Source organism: Carlito syrichta, unplaced genomic scaffold, assembly GCF_000164805.1.
Source record: "Carlito syrichta isolate Samal-C Ts95f unplaced genomic scaffold, Tarsius_syrichta-2.0.1 Scaffold301930, whole genome shotgun sequence".
Lineage (NCBI taxonomy): Eukaryota > Metazoa > Chordata > Mammalia > Primates > Tarsiidae > Carlito > Carlito syrichta.
Genome location: NW_007246026.1, coordinates 415,382 through 436,056, shown reverse-complemented (window position 1 = coordinate 436,056; position 20,675 = coordinate 415,382). Strand labels below are relative to the sequence as shown.

Sequence of the window (20,675 nt, the reverse complement as noted above, 5' to 3'; positions counted from 1 at the left end):
TTCTCTTTCACAGAGCTTTGACTTGGGACTCTCAGGGCTGGCTTCCCTTTAACGTCTAGACTCCTGGTTTTCTTTCATGGTACTAAAACATTGTCAGATCACACTAAAGAAATAGGACCTTCCTCCTCCTTGTCCCTCCATGATACCAGGAACTGGCCAGCCTGAGATTAGCTACAACTTTAGCTTTGTTGGCATCCCATGCCTCAGTTGTACCTGTGAAGTTACCAAGGTAGTTATTTCTCCTGTCTCTCTCTAGTTTTAATTTGACCAAGAAGGCAATTTAGAAACTTCCCCTTTCTAAATCTCTGCTCCCTTTTAGCTCAGGATATAGGGAAGGATTATAAAATAAATAAAATTTTAAGAATTCCTGTGAAGCAGTCCACTGAGATCTATAACCTTCCCCATCACTGGCCTCTCCTACCTTTGATTCTAGGTCCTGAAGAACAGTGATTCTCAACTCTTCCCTCCCCTAACAATTATTACATCTACAGTATCACTTCTCATGTCCTGCAGAGATTCTCACAGGGGCAGGGGATACATAGGAGAATCTCCAGGAGGGAAGAGAGCCATTGGGTTGGAGAGAAAGCAGTTTTGTAATGTGAGTCTGGTTGTGGGTACACTAGTAGTAAACTCTGCTCACTTCTCAGATGGAGACAGCTGAGATCCAGGCTATTGTTCCCCATTGGAAGACTTTAGTTTCTTCTCTGCATCTGTCAGAGGGTGTTGGTACCTTCCTGCTGATGCCCATAAGGGAGGCTGAACTCCTGAGCAGAGCTCAGCTCTACAGGCTGTGTGTGGGGTATACCCAGAGCTGTCCCAGCACTCAATGCCTGGACAGGGGAGGCCCCGTAGGACTCATCAGGCGCAGTGGCTCATTGAAGGCCTTGGGTCCCTGGCCAAGTTTGGAGTTGTGGCTAGAACAGCTGCTGACTGAGAAGAGGAAGTTCCCAGAATAAATAAATACCCGAGCATAAAGTCAGCCTGCATCCAGAGGAAGCTCGAGCAGAAGCTGAACCGCATGCTGGTCTTGTCCTGAACAAATCTTGAATGTAATAATATAAGAGGATATTATGAAAATGCAAAACAGTTGCATTAGCTGTTCCAGAAAGAAATTCACTGGCTTGATGGAATACGGAAGCTAATCGGTTGGCTATTTTTAAAAAATAAATCTAGAAGCTGGAATAGAATATCCCTAAAAATTTGATTATTTTGTTGTACAAGAAGGTACACTATGAACAATGCCTGTGCCTTCTGACCATTATTACCAGGGCAGCCTGAGGGTTCCTGACTGCTATGGCAGCTTAGTGTGTTGGTCTGTGGGAGCCATATTCAGCTCTGCAGAGTGGATGTTCTCAAGGCAGGATGGCTTTGGTGGATACGGTCTAGGGTAGGGGTAAAGATGGGGTGGTAACAAGGATTTGAATGGGGAGCTGGAGGGGAGGGGAGGCTCAGACCTACAACCAGGTCCCTCCAACTCGCTGTCCTTGGCTCCTGAATGACCAGCCTGGTGGTCACTCCTTTCTTCCCAGCTGACTTTCTGGAAGGCCTCTGACTCCCAGAGAGGCAGGTGGTAATTTGTGGACCTTCTGCTTTTGCTCTTGGCAGTGCCTCCTGTGATTGTGTTTTCTGGGCATTCATGCGGGAGCTTTCCAGCTTGCCCCCTTTCCCTTCTCCTCCAGTTTATCACAGTTCAGTGAAGAGAACATGATGGACCCCTACAACCTCGCCATCTGCTTCGGGCCCTCGCTGATGTCAGTGCCGGAGGGCCACGACCAGGTGTCCTGCCAAGCCCACGTGAATGAGCTGATCAAAACCATCATCATCCAGCATGAGAACATCTTCCCAAGCCCCAGGGAGCTGGAGGGCCCTGTCTACAGCAGAGGAGGAAGCATGGAGGATTACTGGTAGGGGGGCTTGGGGGTGGAGGAGGGGAGGGAGTCACCAGCGCACACTGGCATTGGGGCCAGATGGCCAAACAAAAACCAAAGGGAAACACCCAGATCTTCCCAGCCTCCCACTCCAGACCCTGCAGGCTGCCAGAGTTTGGGGGTGGTATAGGCAGTCCCCCACTTCAGCCCTCCCTACAGAATAAATGACACTTCCCTTTTTTGTGAGTTCTGAATGGTCCATTAATAGTAATTCTAATAATCTTCAAAAAAGGATTTTTTACAAACTTGCTTGTAGGACTATTCTTTATCAGTCAACATTGTCTTCATGCTTTACTCTGTTATGTTTTGTGAGACAAACAGTCCTGGGTCCCAGGGAACTCCATTCTTCTTGGAAAGAGTTTAGATATGAAGCATAATTTCCCACTTGTGAATTTGTAAGATGTTGCTTTTAAGGGACTTTAGAAATTTGTGAAGAGAAAAGGGTAAGCTCCATGTTCAGCAGGTTAGCCAGAGTTCCACCCTGAAGCAGGATTAGATTGTATGGGGCAAGGATTTCCATGACCTAACCTGGGAACAGATCACAAAGGAATCCCTGGGATATATCTTCACTCTTCGATAGACAAATCATGATTTCCATTTTACAGATGAATTCGCTGCAGCCCAGAGAGACCAGTGACAGTGTTTTAGGCCACCCCAGTGGTAGGGATTCAACCCCCATCTCTTGTCTCTTAGTACAGAACACCATCCATTACCCCACACTGCCCACCATGATACCATTTACAGTGCCATTTTTCCACTAAACACAAAGAAAACTGCCTCTCTCTTTTAATCCCTAATATCCCTTACCTCCCCTTCCTACTCCCCCTTCCTTCTCCCCCTGAACAGTGTTTCAGCCTGAGCTGAAAGTACAAGCCAGCCCAAATCAGATTCCTTCTGAGTTCAACATCTGGAACCAATTCAGCCATCCCCAATGCTATCCACTGAGCTAGGGGAAGACAGGGGAGGTTGTTTACTTAATTAGAGGCCAATTGGTCCACACTTCTCCCTGACCCCCACAGACTAGTCTCTTGCCCAAGGAGTGAGTAAAGTGACGTTTGTGTATTTGTGAGCATAATGATACCAATGGCATCCCTGGGTTCACCCTTCTCTGCTGTACACAGAGGATTTCAGCACATGGGTCCAAACTAGAGGTACCTATGCTGACTAGCTGGGAGAGAGGGCTTTTTGTTATTGACAGATGGTTGGTGGTGACTGAGGAGAGATTGTTGGTGAGTTCAGGTCTCAGCCTACTGGATGATGAGCTCCACAGAGCTGTCCATGTGTACCTGACTTAGAAAGTTGGTTTTCCCCCTTGCATGAGTGGTGAAAAGCTATAAAATAGTGTTCCCAATTCTTGCTTTACCTTCTTTCTAAAGTCAGGGAGAATGTCTGTTGTCACTTCTCAAATGCTTTTTATTTATTTATTTAGAGTCAGAGTCTCATTCTGTTGCCCAGGCTGGAGTGCAGTGGCATGCTCAGGACCACCACAGTCTCAACTTGCTGGGCTCAGGTGATTTTTCACCCTCAGCCTTCCAAATAGCTGGAACCATAGACTCCAACCACCACGCCTGGCTATTTATTTATTTATTTACTTGCTTACTTACTTATTGTAGAGACGGTGTCTCATCAAGTTGTCCTCAAACCCCAGGCTCAGGTAATCCTCTCACCTCTGTCTCCCAAAGTGCTGGGATTACAGGCATGAATCACTGCACCCGGAACTTCTCAAATATTAACCCACTGCAGCCTCTGGATCTTGCCCCTGAGTCCCATCCCAGTGGAGCAGACAGAGCCCTGAAGGGGTTTGACTTATGGGGGCATGGACAGGTGGACAACTTCGTCTAGTTTTCTCCAAGGTATTCTCCCCAACCCCACTTTGTGTGCACCCAGCATTCGTTAGCATCCTCTGGAAGAAGCACAAGATTAGTCAGGGAACATTACCACAGACTAGCTGGGAGGCTGCAAGCACCCAAGGAGCAGGAGTTGGTGACTTTGTGTTGCAAAGGATTTTCTGAACACTGGATTCATACCTACCTGGAAGTCTCCTGGACTTGCCTCTCCCTTCTTTGAAAGAAAGAGAATTGCCAGCACTGTGAGCTCAGGCAATGAAGGAGGTGAGCAAGCAGACAGGGAGGTAGACCCCTAAGAAGTCTAGAGAATGGTGGAGACAAAAGTAGCCAGGGAAGGGGGAGTACTGGGCCACTTGGCCTACTCATAGCAGTGGAAAGGAGAGACAAGTCCATTTCACCACACTTACACTTCGGAAACTAAAAACCAGTTTTCTGAAATCACCTGCTGAGTGCATGGTGGGCTTCTTCTACGATATCAGGTGTTGGTGGGCCTGGGGAGTATTGCTAGGGATGAGGGAATGTAGTGAAAGAAGCATAGGATTTTAGGGCTAGAAGTGACCTTATAAAGCCTCATTTTGCCTTTTACCATAAAACTGTGGTTTTCAAAGTGGGGTCCCTGGACCAACAGCAACTATGTCACATGGGACTGATAAAAAAGCAAGTTATCTAGCACCACCCAGACCTAGTGACTCAGAAATTCTGGGGGTAGGACAGTCTTTTTTTTTCTTCTTCTTTTTCTTCCTTTCTCATCTTACAAGAAAGGGCAATCTTTTTTTTAACAAGCCTTCCAGGGTCCCCTGAAGTTTGGAACTGTTGCCTTATTGGATAGCCATGTAAAGAATCTTGAGGCTGGGCGCTGTGGCTCAACCTGTAATCCTAGCACTTTGGGAGGCCAAGGTGAGAGGATTGTCTGAGCCCGGGGGGTTCGGGAGTCGCCCGGGCAACCTGGCGAGACCTCATCTCTACAATAAATCAAAAACTAGCCGGATGTGGTAGCGCACGCCTGTAGTTCCAGCTGCTTGGAAGGCTGAGGCGGAAGGATTGCCGGAGCCCAGCAGGTTGAGGCTGCGGTGGCTGGGAGCGTGCCGCTGCATTCCAGTATGGGTGACAGAGTGAAACTCCAACTCAAAAAACAAAAAGAATCTTGAATCCCTGGGGAAAAGTTTGCCCTTGCCCTTCTACAGCCCTGGGGGCCCTGAGGGTTTCCAGAACTTCACCAAACTCATCATAGGATTCTTAGGCCAAGATAACAGTGAGAGATTGTGCCTACATTTTTTGACAAAGAGAAATCCCTGTTGATATTCTCCTAGACTGTCTTCCAGAATGGAAGCTTCCTTGGAACTGACTGGCTCCACATGGGGTGGGTTCTGAACTGGTCACCTAGTCTCTGAGGAACTTAACAGGAGTGTAGGACTCATCCCAGGGGGAGGGAGAGGCTGTAGGACTGAAAGGTGGAGACTGTGTGGCCACACTATGCGGTTGAGCGGGTGGTGGTGCTTTCACAGAACTGCCTGGAAAGTCTTATTTGTTACTATCTACTGTGGAGGAAAAACTTTAGAAATGAACAGAGAAACTCCACTTTTCAAGAAACAAGAACTTCCTGGTGCCCATCTTCATGAACTCTGAAGTCCGTGAGCCAGGAGATCAGGAGCAGAAATGACTTTCCTAGTAACTTCCCTGGCCAATCTCAATTCTCTACCCTTAGATTCCATGGATTGTTTCCAAAACTTGACCTGGCTTCCGTCCCCTGCCCTCTTACAGAGTCTATCACACATCAGATTCTTCATCACCTAGTTTTGTTTCTCACCCACTCCCATGACTCACCTCCCACTTTCTCACCAATACGCACTCTAAACCACAAAGCAACCTGGAGGCATCAAGCAAAATGAGAAAGAAAGGAAGGAAGTACCACTTCTGAAGCACCTTCTCTGTGTCTAACTTGTTTCTAAATTATTTTATTAAATCCTGACATAACTCTGTGAGGTACACAGATTATTATCCTCAATTTATAGATGAGGTAGTTGAGGCTTAAAGTGATTAAGTAACTTGCCCAGGGTCACAGAGCTGCTAAGTGTCAGGGCTGGTTTTCGGATCCAGTTGTATCTGATACGAAAGCCCATGTTTCCCTTCCACCATGATCCCTCCTTGAGAACTGGGAACGAATTCATCTAGGGAATCAGCCCTTGAGGAGTTGAGTTGTTCTGTATGTTCTAAAGAATGTATTGTATAACTTCAGAAGGACTTCCCTTTGCCTTGAGATAGTCTAAGTCCCAAGTAGTTGCAAGTCAGTTTTGTAGCAGGAGCTAGATCGGAGAGCCTCTGCAGCCTTATATTTCATTACAAGCATGTGTCTGTTGGGTGTAACTAGGGAATAGAGAGCATAAGATCAACTGAATGCCCTTGCTCCAAGGAGGCTGTATGAAGGGGAAGACAAGAATTTTGTAAACCAACGCTGATGTCCCAGTCACTCTTGCTTCTGTTGCAGTGATAGCCCTCATGGAGAGACTACCTCGGCTGAAGATTCAACCCAGGATGTGACCACAGAGCACCACACAAGTGATGATGGTAAGAGACCCTGCCTCCTGGTTGGTGGAGCCGCTGGGGTGGGGTGGGGGGTAGCACAAGGAAGTGACTATAAATCCTGTGGGCCTAAGGAACTTTCCTGCCCAGCAGTCCCATGAGGACAGGCAGGGAGCTCTCATGTTTCTTCTTTCATTCCCTCCCTTCCTTGGAGAGACACTTTCAAATAGAACTGTCTCTGTATTAAACCAGAGGTGAAGAACTAGACCTTTCATAGCCCTTCGACCTTCTTGCCCCAGCAGCTAGATCCTTCTCTGGCCTGGGTCCAGTATGATGTCAGCCCCTCATCATAGCCCAGACTCCTGCCAGGTAGCTAGAGACCAAAGGAAAAGAAAACTCATTTGAAAAACAGCCTGGGGAATAGAGAAACTGGGTGTCCAGAACCCAGTAGAAGCAAGCCAGGGGGGAGTGGGAATGAGGATGCAGAAACCACATACTTTCACGCCTGCCGACTGGAAAAATTGACCCTTCCAAAGTACAGACATGAGAGTGCCGAGCAGCCTGGTGGGCGTACATCAGGGGTGGAATGCTCAGCTGTCATCCTTGGGCCCCTTTGCAGTGCCCATGATTTATTAGGGTCTGTCCAGCCAGCATATTTCTCCCCCTTCCAAAAGTTCCATACCTCCATTTCTGGATCTCGTGGGCTCTGAAAATCTCAGCAGCTGACAAGGGGCCTCAGAATTTTCTGGGCACGAGAATGAAATGGCACAGTCTGCGGAGCTTTCCCTGCTCCCTGCCTTGCTGAGAATTCTGCAATCCTGGACCAGCTTTTAAAGGAGAAAAAAATTAGGGCTGCTCTATTTAGATCCTGATGGCAGAAGGATCAGTGTGATCGTTTGCCATTTTATAGGAGGGGAGTAGAGTAGATGAACTAGAGGGATGTGTACTGGGTTAGCGCCTACCTCGTGACCGGCACTGTTAGAGGGTTTATATATGTTATCTCTTAATCCCTAGTGAAATAGATATGGCCACTATTTTATAGTTGAGAAAATAGAGGTCAGAGAGGTCAAGTAACGTACCCAAGGCTATAGAGAATTGACACTCGGCTATTTAGACAGGCCTTTTCTGATCAGCCTCCTACAATGAAATCTCCAGACCCGCCTCTTCAAGAGCAAAACCACCAGCCAGGGCTGTCTAAGCATGGTCTTATTTTTAAACAGCCTTTCTCTCCACTGCCCAGAATAGCTGACTTTCATCTTGGGTTCCAGGTTTCTGGGAGCCTTCTTTTTAAAGCTCTCTGATCTCTACCTGCAGCCTAGAATAGAAGAAGATAATAATAACAATAATAATTTATGCACACATACTACTTACTGTGACTCAGGCACTGTTCTAAGTACTTTCACAAGTTGTAATTCATAGACTCTTCTTAACAACTTTATGAGAAAGGCACTATTATTATCTCCATTTTTCAGACGAAGAGACAGAAACCCACACAAAACTAAAAATACATTGCATTTGTAAACCCCTTTGATTTTTTTGAATTAGTTTCGAACACATTTTTTCATATATTGGTCACAAAATACATTTTCATATTTTGCTTCTTGGAAAGTTGATGGGGCAGTTATTTTCTCTTTATAGAGACTAAAAGCTCATGATCTATCAGGGGAAATGGACAGCAAAAGTAACTCTTTCAAAATACAGTATGATAAATTTTCTATAACTAATGAAGTTAATATATAATCAGAAAATAAATAATGTTTAAAAATACAGTATGCCAAGTTTGATGATGGGAGCAGCATAAACAGCTATAGAAATACTAAAGTAACTGTAGAAAGCAAGGGATGCTTGAGTGTGTCTTGATGTGTTTCATCAGGCAGATGAGAGTGAAGGAGATTTCAGGTGGAAGAACAGCATGAGCAAAGGGAACACCTGAGCAAAGGCAAAGAAGAGTATACCAGTGCTTTCAGGGTTAATGGCACGCACGGTCTACATGGGAATTAATAGTCTAATATAGATCATCCATGGCTTACTTTTCACACTAAGTTATCTTCTCACCACTGTAAAATTTAGCTAATTGGGCTTGTCCACCCAGTTTCCTGAATCTGCAGGTCCCAAGAACATGTGTTTCCTTCTTTTCTACCCTTCTCAGAATGTGAGCCCATTGAGGCCATTGCCAAGTTTGACTACGTGGGACGGACAGCCCGAGAGCTGTCCTTCAAGAAGGGGGCATCTCTGCTGCTTTACCAGCGGGCTTCTGACGACTGGTGGGAAGGCCGGCACAATGGCATCGACGGACTCATCCCCCATCAGTACATTGTGGTCCAAGACACGTACGTTGGGCCCCTGGCACCTTTGGGGGTGGTCCCTGATTGCACTGTAGGAGTGAGACTTCATTTTTGGAACCATAGGAATATGAGGGAGACCAACCCCCAGGGGCCTGTCCTGAGGCTCACACAGTTCTTTGAAGTCATGCCCCTTCCCCTGCCCCTGATTCCCTGGAGAATTTTTAAAATTTCTCCACTATCTGTGCTGCCTGCATTTTACTGCCTGACTCAGTTGTTTTAGAGACCTGCCAGCCAACACTCATCCACATTTATACCCAAAGAGTGATAATAAGGGATTTTCATTTGACCACTCACATTTCCTTTCTGGAAAGATCAGGCTGGGCAAACATTTTTTTTGCTCCTTTTTTTTTTTGGAGTCGGGTTCTCACTCTGTCATTCAGACTGGAATGCAGTGGCACAATCACAAGTCACTATAGCCTTGACCTCCTTCAGGTGATCCTTCTGCCTGCCGCCTTCAGGTGATCCTTCTGCTTCAGCCTCCCCAAGTAGCTGGGATTACAGGTGCGCACCGCTACACCTGGCTGTTATTTTTTGCTTTTTGTGGAGACAAGGTCTTGCCATGTTGCCTAGACTGGTCTCAAATTCCTGGGCTCAAGTGATTCTCCAGCCTCAGCCTCCCAAAGTGCTGGGATTACAGGCATGAGCTACCGCACCCAGTCTCCTCTGTCTCTTTTTTTAAAACAACTATGCTCACCCCAACGTGTTGAGCTGCTGATGGCACTTTTCCTTTTGGAAATGACAGTGACCAATTACTTTTCTGGGAGAAATCTGACATAAGCAGCCTTATGGAAGTCACCTAGTTCATTTAACTCAGATGAGGTAGATTTGGGGCAAAATGGGGGAAAGGAGAGAAAAAAGTACTAGGGAACAAAGGGAACTCAGACTGGTTCCAGAGAGGTCTCATCAGGTGGGCTGTCAGTTGGTTCCCCCACTTTGATGCAGTGTCCCCTGGGCCCATCCAAGCCTGCCTCCCCATCCCTTTGCCCTGCCTCTGCTCCCAACCCCCTCCCTCGGGTACGATGCTGTCAGTGTTTTTAGTCCTTCCCTTAATATTATTTTTTGAAGGTTGATATCCTGAATGAGTCTGCACCCTCCCAGCCTCTCCCCGGCTCGTTCTGCAGGGAAATCCTCCCTCTGTTGATAGCATCGCAAACCTGGTGGCAAATCTGTGCGTGGACAGGACCCTCCCAAATTTAGCATTATGACTTCACGACAGGATCAAGAGAAGATGAATTGTGGGGGAGAAGGGGCTTTGTCATCAGTAGCCAGAGGGGCCAGGAGAGCAGTGGAGAGACCTGGGACCAGCTTGGACGCTCTAAGCGGGGCTAGAGGCGCTACGACAGAGTGTGGCGGTGTGCTGCCTCGACGCCAGCATCTCCAGAGCCACCACAGAGCTGACTGTCCTTACCCGACAGTACTCAGGACCTCAGCAGATAAACTACAACCTGGACTTGCCGCCTCCTCCTCCGGGAGGTGGCCCCAGCACGGCCGCCCCGGGAAAGCAGCGTGGGGTAGAAGGCAGATGCCCCGAATCCAGGTGTCCCTAGCCAAGCTTGCCTGAGGAGCTGAGGAGCTCGCAGAACTCAGCGGATTATTTATTTTTATTTACACAGTCCTCCCAAGGCCCATAGGTTTCCTTGTCTCTGCTCACAGAGCTAGCCCAGCCAGGTGTTGCTGCTGCCTTGGAGCTGTGTAGGTCGCGTGTGTGTCGGGGGGCCATCTTGCCGATTTAACACTGCTTTTTGTGTTGTTGTTGTTTTCCCTCCTCCCTGCCTGCCTGCCCCTTCTCCCCCAGCGAGGACGGTGTCGTGGAGAGGTCCAGCCCCAAGTCTGAGATTGAGGTCATTTCTGAGCCACCTGAAGAAAAGGTGACAGCCAGAGCGGGGGCCAGCTGTCCCAGTGGGGGTCATGTAGCCGATATTTATCTTGCAAACATCAACAAGTAAGCTCTGCTTTTCATTTTCTGCTCCCCTGAATGACTTGCAACACCCAGCCTCACCCTGTGGCCTAACCCGCATCTCCATTCCTGTGCTGCACGTAGGACTCCCAGCTCCACCAGCCTAACAGTTTGCATGTGTTCATTGCTGCTGCAAGGCGGACAGGGCTGAGGAAGCTTCTGAAGGCCTTGGGGCAGTTCCAGGTCTCCAGCCAGCTGTCCTCGTGCTATGGAAGGGTGTTCTACTGTGTGCTTCCCCAGCATCTGTCAGCCCAGACCTTCCTGGCAATCTTGTGGCTAAAACTTTGGCCAATGGCTTTGGTCACTTTTGCAACTTGGATTTGTACTCTTTCTCAGAGGTGCCTCCTTTTTTACAGTTCATGCTCAAATAATAGTCTTTTATGTCTGTCTTTCTTGACCCTTGTCTGTGCAAAGATTGAAAGTCCTGTATGTGTCTTCTACTAGGCTTATGTAACCCTAGGTGGGTTTATTTAGATATCATGTGTCCTGCATTCACGTGGAGAAAAGGAGATCACTGTGTCCCTACGGAAAGCTTTGTCCTGAGCTCTTTACTCACTGCCTAACCCTTAGCTCCCCTTTCTTCTGCCCTTTCCCACCAGGAGAAACAATTTTCCATTTTTGTCCTATTGCTTTAGCCATGTGTTTTATACTTCCCTCTTAGTCCCTCTGCAGATTCCCACTCTTGTCCAGCAGGCTCTTAGCTCTGACCCCCAGCTTTCATTGTGGCTGTTAGCAACATCCTGGGGTTTTCACTCCACCCACGCCCGATCTGGCTGTCTAGAGGGATTCCACGCCTGCGTGCTGCTGCCTCCCCAAGAGGCATTCAGGTTATTGGAGAACTAATCTCATCTCAAGGGGCCAGACACCAAGTCCCAAAGCCTACAGACCTCTTTCCACCAGACCCTGAAACTTGGCCCCGTGCCTGCAGGATGACAAGCCCCAGGGCGCTCCTGATGAATATGGATTGGAGATGATGTACAGTTTTTATTCCCCTCTGGCTTTGGAGGAATGAAATGATTTGCACTTTGAAAACCTGTTAACCATAGCCTCTGGACACTGAGACTGGAAGGAGAATAAAAGATGCTTGTTGTTTTTAAACTGTACCAGGTTTCCCAGATCTCTTGGCTTTTTTCCAACCAGACGGTAGCTGGGGGAGTGGTTGGGGCACGTGGCTCTTTTCCATCTCTTTCACCCTCAAGTTAGTAAAGCCAACTATTCAGATCCCTTACTCAGTGTAGTTATAATTCAATTCAGACTGGTAAAAAAGTTGAGGATTTTATATTTCCCTCCAGCATATTGCCCTGCTGGGAGGGCAAGCTAGGATAAAGTAACTGTGGGCTAATCATATTTTTTTCCCTTATTTACAAGTGTGTGTTAATTATAAGCCTACAATCATAAAGTCGTAAGCCTATAATTAACCCGGAAACCGAGGCGGGATTGGTGGAGGAAGAGTTAGGTAATTAGTTAAGTACATATTTTAAGCCATCATATATTTGATGCGATTTGTACAAAGAAATTGTAGAGGATAATAGCAAAAATAGTCAAAAGATGAACATCTGGTAGAAAGTTAAGGCAGTTTGCACAAACCCCTTGCTTGGTGGTATCAGGATTCTTGTAATGGGGTTCTTGGGGGACAAGCCTCTGTTTTACCAGGGCCTGCCCAGATAATCAAGTGGTTGGTGGGTGAGCGGCAGCCCCTGGGCATGTCTGGTCCTTAGGAGTGAGTTGACCTTTCAGCCTCACCTCCTGCCCTCCCCACCATTCCTCCCAAGCTCCTTCAGTTTCCCAAGAGCCTGGGTTCTTTCACCTCCAGGGCTTCAGAATCTCCTCATCTGGCCAACTCCTCCTCTCCTTTCAAGATGCAGTCCAAAGATTTACCTCTTTGGGGAAGTCTTTCTGACACCCTTGAGTTCCCTAGGGCTGTTAGGTGCCCAAATGTTGTATTCCCAAAGCACTTGAAGGACCTTTTGGTCCACACACTGCATTCAGGTCCCCCACCAGACTAAGCTCCTTGGACCCAGGAACTCTGTCTTCCTCTTCTTCGCATCCCCAGGGCCTGCCCTGGGATGTGGCACACGGCAGCCGCTCCATAAATCTGCCTCCTCAGCAGTTGTAAACTTGTAAGTCAACCATCCTCAAGTGGAAAAAGGAAATCAGCAAAGGGCTATTAGGGTGTGGCATTGCAATTTAATTCTACACATGTATTAAGTATCTATTGTTGTGCCATGCACTGATGCTTGTAATTCAGAGATAAAGAAGATGTGGTAAGCCAGACTCGGTGGCTCAGCCTGTAATCCCGCGCTTTGGGCAGCTGAGGTGAGTGGATTGCCTGAGCCTGTGGGTTCGAGACCCGCCTGGGCAACTTGGCGAGACTTCATCTCTACAATAAATCAAAAAATTAGCTGGGTGTGGTAGCGCGCGCCTGTAGTTCCAGCTACTTGGAAGGCTGAGGCAGAAGGATCGCCGGAGCCCAGCAGGTCGAGGCTGCGGTGGTTGGGAGCGTGCCACTGCACTCCAGTCTGGGCGACAGAGTGAGACTCCAACTCAGAAAAAAAAAAAAAAGAAGAAGAAGATGTGGTAGTTGACGAGTTCACAGTCTGTCAAGGTAAAGAACCTAGGGACAGGTAACTAAAAAGTAGCGTCATAGATGCCCTGAGCAAACAGAGGAGGGAGGGATTAATTCTGTCTGCAGCTGTAGTTGGTGGTGCCAGGGAAATCTTTGCAGAGGAGGGGTCATTTCAGCAGGGCCTTATATGACTCTGAGAACATCCTTTTTCCACTTGAGAAGGGCTGGCTCACAAGGCTAAAACTGCCAAGCGGGCAGATTCATGGAGTGGCTGATCCGTGCCAGATCCTGGGCCAGGCCACGGGGATATAAAGATAAGAAAGACCTCAGCAGGGAGCAGGACCAGAACTGGCTTAGATTGCTGACCCTGCCTCATAAACCAGCTCTGTATCTTCAGAGTCCTACCTCCTCTCTCCTTCTACCTCAACCCCAGTCTTCTTTAGTAGATTCAAGATCAGAGCTGTCCAGCTGCCATCTGAATCTGAAGTTTCATTATTTCTTAGATTAGGTTCTTTAAAATCTAATTCCAAGAGAAAATGAAATTATTCAGCACGAGGCAACACCCATATAACCAGGATTCTGTCAAGTCATTTTGTATGAGAGCCCTAAGCAGTCTGACCTGGAGCTAGGGTTCAGCCCAGTGCTGAGTTAAGAGTCATGTAGGTGCATTTCCACACCAAGAAAATACACCAACTGGGCCCCAACTCTGCAACAGTGCTGCTGCTTAAGAATTATTCTGTTCCGTGTCTGCAGAATAAACAAAAGTAGCTTCTTGCCAGAGTCCAAAATGACCACAGTCTTGTTGGATCAAGAGACATGCTCAAATTTAGAAAAGTTAACTCTCCTCTTACCAGCAATTCCCCTGTTCCTTGGTGATGGTAAGACTTCTGCTACTTGGGGACTTAGGTTTCTGTTTACAGTAGGTAATGAAGGGACCTTTCCATGAATCTGTCTCCTATTAGAACTTTCACTTAATCAGACATTTTTCCTGACAGCACTTTACATCTTGAGAACTCAAAGCCCATGACCATCAAGTAAGTATCCACTTCTCCTTTGTCCAGGTTGGGGGCAGCAAGGGAGTAGAAACACGGAGAATGCAAGGGAAGGTGAAACCCAGGAGAGAATATCCTCTGTATCTCTCTCCTTCACAAGTCTCTGGGTGTCAACATCTGCCCCTTCCCACTTGTTCTAAATTCCTCAGAGCCAGGGCTCCCTGATCACGGTGCCCTTTCTGTTTGTGATTGAAGGCAAAGGAAGCGTCCAGAATCTGGAAGCATCCGGAAAACATTTCGGAGTGACAGCCATGGGCTGAGCAGTTCCCTGACTGATTCCTCTTCCCTGGGGGTGGGGGCTAGCAGCCGCCCATCCTCCCAGCCCATCATGAGCCAGAGTCTCCCCAAGGAAGGCCCAGATAAATGTTCTGTCAGTGGGCACGGGAGCCTCAACTCTATCAGCCGCCACTCATCCCTGAAGAATCGACTGGACAGTCCACAGATCCGGAAGACTGCCACAGCAGGAAGGTCGAAAAGCTTCAATAACCATCGGCCCATGGACCCTGAGGTCATTGCACAGGTAACTGGGGGTTCCTGGAAAAAGAGCATGAGTCTACACTCCTCACTACCACTTAGTGCAACCATCCTAATCATGACAGGACTTGAAGCAGAATGACCTATTTTGTGCATTGTATACTAAGTGCAATCTCACTATGGGATATGTAGACCTGGTAAGGTAATAAAAGGACAGTAATCTACCTGTCATTCTCTCCCCAAGGAGAAGCTGAAGACAGAATAAAAGAATTCAGAGGTTTTGCTCATATACTGGCTATTTGCAAGGCTGTTGTAATTTTTAAAGCCAGTATTAAAGTATTTTGATTGAGTCCATTCAGCTGAAGTTTTGGCTCTTAAAACCCTCGTAGATGTTAGTGAAACTGCCCAAGTGTTGAGGCTCAGAAATAGTGCTGGCTACATTTTTATATCGCTCAGCCCATCCCCATCATCCCATTTCCTAAGGCTAATCTCTGGTACCTAGTGGGTAGATGATCTGTCAACAACCTGTGCCTAGTCTTGAAGGCCCCAAAATACCCCGGCTGCCAAGAGCTCGGGTACCAAAAAGATTTGCAGCCCAAGTTTCTAGATGCAGTGGAGATGAGCTCCTTGATTACAGAGTCTTCCTTCTGTGCATATTCTACACTGATGACTCTCTATTTTCCATGAAATATTAGAGATTGAACCCCACCTCTAAAAATCCGACTACCGGGGCCACTCCAAGCAGTTCACTCAGACGCCTCTCCCAACTATATAATTTTCATTAGACCAGGTAGGAACTAAGGGCTCATTGTTGCCCTCTTATGTTTCAACCGAGTTGAGACACTCCTTACTCCATCTTCCTGGGCGATAGAGGCTGGGCATGGTCTTTATTGACTTAACTGTGGTGCTCTGCTTAAGGAGGTGTACCTGGCAAGCCCGTTGTTGAGCTACAGGCCTGAGATGTCTTGCTTTGCTAGCTTTCTATACTATGCCTCTATTTATGCTCTTGGCTGCAATCTGCCTGGCACCATGGGAATCCTCCCAGCTCCCTCCTTGGCAGGGGCGTTAATAGGAATGTTAGAAAAGGTACACAACTGGGACAGACTCTAGCTGCAGAGTACAACTGAGAAGTGAGGTGAAGTTCTTCCTGAGTATCTTAACGGTTTGAGACTGTCGGGGATGAGTGAAATTGAGTCAACTGTCAACAGAAGGCATGAATCGCTCTGTAGGACAACGAACCCTTAGCCTGGGGCCTTCGCGTTGAGCATGGAATCTTTCAGTGGGAGCCTAATCCCTAGGAGTCCTTTGGTAGTTGGGGAGTGCCAGACACAAGTTTGTGAAGAGGGAGGGGGGAACTAGGAGGTCTCTCTGGAAGGCAGCTGGCTTGCATACAAAGGTTCCTTGGTTCTGCCTTGAGCCCCTGGGCTAGGACTACAGTTTCCTAAGATCTGGAGTGTTCCTCTGATTTGCAGGCGATTCACCTATGTGGGCTTTGGCTCCCCCTCCTGGTCGCTCTTTGGTCCCCTCATGTGGTGCTGGGTAGAAGGAATTGGTTTCATGTTGGACACTCCTATGAAATGGGAAGGAGAGGCAGAGGGAGGTGTCCTGAGGGGTCTCCATGGACTGGGCCCTTGAGCCTTGCTCAGCCCCTGAGGCGGATGGACTAACCCTTTTAACCTTTGGCGATGAAGTCCAAGAGAATAAAGTTCCTGTTTTGGTAGAGACAGGGTCTCACTATGTTGCTCAGGCTGATCTCGAACTCCTGGATTCAAGTAATCCTCCCGCCTCAGCCTCCCAAAGTGCTGGAATTCCAGGCGTGAGCCACCACACCCATCTACTACTTTTTAAAAATTGTTTTATTATGTACTATTTCAAACCTACCCAAAATTATTTTCAATTTCTACCTACCCAAAATTGGATTGGATAATGAATCCCCATGTAGTCCTGACTAAACTCCTGGTCACGCTTAGTTCATCTGCCTTTCCCTTCCCACTGCTTATGTCATTTCATCCATAAATATTTCAGTATCCATCTCTCAAACCTAGTTACGTCTCTAGTTAAGAAACATCTCAACCAATCTTTCTGAAGAAAAAAAAAATCTCATGATGAAAATCCCTCTGTCCCTCTTTCCCCACATTCTGAGCATTCATATGTTCAAGGATTTTGGCCAAGTACAATAATCTGGACATCCCCTTGGTTTCTTCATGACTTGGCCTGTGTTGTTGAAGCAGGATCCTTGGGGACTTCTCCCTTCATCTGCCTCACCTCCTCCTTTTTCCTGTTTTGCAGGATATTGAGGCAACAATGAACTCGGCCCTGAACGAGCTGCGGGAGCTAGAGCGGCAGAGCAGCGTCAAGCACGCCCCTGACGTGGTTCTGGACACCTTGGAGCCCCTCAAAACCTCCCCAGTGGTGGCCCCCACGTCGGAGCCCTCCAGCCCCCTGCACACCCAACTCCTCAAGGACCCGGAGCCTGCCTTCCAGCGCAGCGCCAGTACTGCTGGGGACATCGCCTGCGCCTTCCGGCCTGTCAAGTCTGTCAAGATGGCTGCCCCGGTCAAACCACCAGCCACACGGCCCAAGCCCAGTGTCTTCCCCAAAACAAATGCCACTAGCCCTGGTGTCAACTCATCAGCTTCCCCACAGTCCACTGACAAGTCTTGTACTGTCTGAGGGATATAATTTAATTGTTCTAGACAAGGGGACTATAGGGACTGACTGTTATTAAAATCTTCCTATTTAACTAGCTTGGGGACTTCAGTTGAAAATTAGATTCTAAGTTGTTCTTGCAGGAATTAGCCTCCCCATCACCCAAAACCCTGAGAATGAAGCCCTCATTATCACCTCTCCCTTTCTTCCCCTGCCCTCTGCTTTCCCCCAGTCGTTGTTGTAATCCAGCCAGCTGCAGTACATACTGTTCGTAGGTTAGCCAGAGACAGTTTTTCATTATCAGGTCACTGTGAAATCTGGCAAGGCAAATCATGAGGACGTGGGCTCAAGTCTCAGTCCTCTTAGGCCATGGGGATGCCTTGACCAGATGGCTGGCTACTGCCATCCAGCTCTCAGTGGCATCTTGTTTTGGGTACTGATTATAGAGAATCATATATAGTCTGTTCTTCATTTTACACACACACGCACGCATGTGCGCGTGCAGTTTTTTCTAGTCTCTGGCATGTGTAGCCTCTCCTGGTCATAGACCAGTCTCTTTGTAAGTTATTGTGGCAGTTCACACAGAAGCCACCAGAGGTCTCTGTTTCCGTTACAAACTTTGTTCTGTCTGGGCCAGAGAACCTAGCCTTTGGTCTCGCTCCATCACCTGAAATTTCGCAGGATGGAACAATCCTGTAACCTGTTTGGGGTTGGGGGTTTTCTCTCTGTCTTTTCTGTTGGTGTGAATTGGTCATTGGTGTTTGCTCTTGCTCTCCTCCATCCTCTAGAAGTACACCCCAGTCTTATTAAGGAGCTTTTAAAGTTTTTCTTGAATGTATAGACAAAATTTCTCGGGTTCCTATCTTTGTCTCTGATGGACCATTTTCCATTTAAGACATTTTCCTGTATAAGACAGTTTTATAGCTGGTTCCTTTTAGGGTAAAGAGTCTTAAGAGAGTTTTACTGTATTTATGGCAGGTTTGAAAAAGGTAAGAAATGGGTCCTTCTTCCTCCTCCTATTTTTGCACTTAAAACATAAAATTAATTATCCTATTAAAAAAACTAAATTCAGCTTTGCTAACCCCAAAACTATTCCCAAATGAAAACTTCTTATAAGTTTACCCCCTAGTTTGGTTGTTTTACAAGGTCTCTTCAGGGACCAAATGGGGCTTGAAGAGGCTTAGTTAAATTAAAGAGAAATTGCCCCTTAAAACCAGTTTCCATTTCTTCGAACAAGAACAATTAAGGAAACCTTGACCCTACAAGCTCTAAAGTCTTCTAAGGCTGGAATCTAAAGAAAATTAATAATTGGATGCTGAATATTTTGGCCTTTCTTTGGCCTTTTTTTCTTGTTTCCCTCCAAAATACAAAAATGATGGCCTCGTCTGTTCCAATTTCCCATGGTGCCAGTTCTCCTAGCATCTTGCTATCCCAGGATTGGAGACATTCACAGTCCAAGCTCATGGGTCTCAGACAGCAACTTCAATTAGAGCTGAAACTCATTCCCTTCTTTATGTTTTCTCTTTTCTTTCTTTCTTTTTTTTTTTTTTTTTTTTTGAGTCAGAATCTCATCTCATTCAGTCGTCCAGGCTGGAGTACAGTGGCACAATCATGGCTCTCTATTTCCTCGACCTCCTGGGTTCAGGTGATCCTTCCACCTCAGCCTCTCTGAATAACTGGGACTACAGGCACACACCACCATACCCAGCTAATTTTTTTTTTGTAGAGATGAGATCTTGCTATATTGCCCAGGCTGGTCTTGAACTTCTGGGCTCAAGCAATCCTCTTGCCTTGGCCTCCCAAAGTGCTGGGATTATAGGCTTGAGCCACTGTGCCTAGCCTGTTTTCTGCTTTTAAAGCTGTGTTTTCACTTTAGCCTTATTTTCTATAATTCAGGAGAGATGTTGGGTTGCCATTTGGGTAGGAAAATCTGAGTTTTCTTATCTTTGACCTAGAAGAGATTATTTTTGGACCAACATGGGAAGTTGGTAGTTGGATCTTTGGAAAGTGGCAGGATTTTTTTCTTTCTGTGTGAAGGAAAAAAGGAGCTTTGTGGAAGTCACTAACTAGAAATTAGCACCAGAGAAACTGTTCCAAGAGCTAGAAGGGAGAACCGAAGAACTCCTTTAGTCAAGGGAGTCAACCTAGAAGAGGCAACCCACAGTCCTTTGATCTTTGGTTTTTGTTGCTGTTTACTGGCCTGTTCTTGTCTGTCACCTGGGCTTACACAGGTCTTAAGCCAGCAGGGGGCTTTCATACCCAAGGATCTGTTCACCTTACATTCCTTTTGTTCCATCCAATCAAAATCGGTACCCAGACCTGCCCTTTCCCCCTCTCTCCAGCCCAGTCCCTTATAAGAAAAAGCAAAGCTTTCTTAATGACAACACTTTGGGCCTGTTCTATTGTTCCTGCCTTATTTCTCTGTCAAACCTGTACATGGCTTGTGTTCGCCATCCCCTTGGTCAGTGTCCATCTGCTGATTTGCATCATGAACTGAACAGTGTGTGAGTGGTCACCTCCTAAACCCAACTCTGGGAGCAGAGCTGTCTTCCCCATCTCTGGTGCTCCTGACACCTGTGAGATGGTCCTGTCGAGAGGACTAGGAACTGGCAGCAGGAGAGTCCTTCTCGGCAGAGCTCACTACAATCAACTGGAATTGAGGTTGCACACTGTGATTTTTACACCGCAAAGCCAAAAGGAGCTGGCCACCCAGGGCCTAGGGAGACCAGTCTTCCTCAGATACGCTTGCTGAAACCAGCATGATGCTTCAAAAAGCCCCGCTCTGCCCCTTGGGGCATGGATCCTTTTCCTGGTGCAGACTCTGAAGGGCCAGTCTTTGGGGAAGAGAGGTGGGGTGGGGCTACCAGCATCCCAACTTGGAAAATAGAGGAGTTCGTAGCCAGCAGCCTGTAAACTGGAAACACTGGTCCCAGCCAACCTCCTCAGGGCGCCCTGGTTTCTCCCCAAGGAGAAGAGGAGCAATGGTGCCAGCATCAGGATGAACAGAGCACTGGAAGGGCTGGTGTATATGTATTTCCCGTGCAGAAGAGAAGTTTCATCTTCCAGGGAATTGCAATGTTGTGGCGTCTGACTTATATGTCACATTTGTGTAAAATGGTATATTCTCTAAAATAGTGTTGATAACTGGAATATTGTATGTATGCTCGGAGATGCTTTGTGTGAACCTAAGACTGTCACTCAACAGATGTTGGATTGGGGAAAATCCAAAGCACAACTTCAAAATAAAATACATTTTTAGGTTTCAGTGCTGCAGTTCATGTCCCTTCGCCACTCTGAAATCCCTGACTTGGGATCAAAGCTTCCCAGGAGGGATTTT

General features: G+C 47.2%; 1 protein-coding gene across 1 annotated transcript in view; it reads left to right on the top strand.

The window, feature by feature from the left end:
* Positions 1 to 18,658, top strand: part of SRGAP2 (SLIT-ROBO Rho GTPase activating protein 2) — a 252,681-nt gene extending 234,023 nt beyond the window's left edge. The window contains exons 18-24 of the mRNA XM_021711204.1: positions 1,680 to 1,904; positions 6,261 to 6,340; positions 8,445 to 8,625; positions 10,436 to 10,582; positions 14,159 to 14,197; positions 14,411 to 14,735; positions 16,979 to 18,658. Coding sequence (XP_021566879.1) covers positions 1,680 to 1,904; positions 6,261 to 6,340; positions 8,445 to 8,625; positions 10,436 to 10,582; positions 14,159 to 14,197; positions 14,411 to 14,735; positions 16,979 to 17,362 — 1,381 coding nt within the window. The 3' untranslated portion in view covers positions 17,363 to 18,658. The remainder of the gene's footprint in view (positions 1 to 1,679; positions 1,905 to 6,260; positions 6,341 to 8,444; positions 8,626 to 10,435; positions 10,583 to 14,158; positions 14,198 to 14,410; positions 14,736 to 16,978) is intronic.
* Positions 18,659 to 20,675: the final 2,017 nt, after the last annotated feature.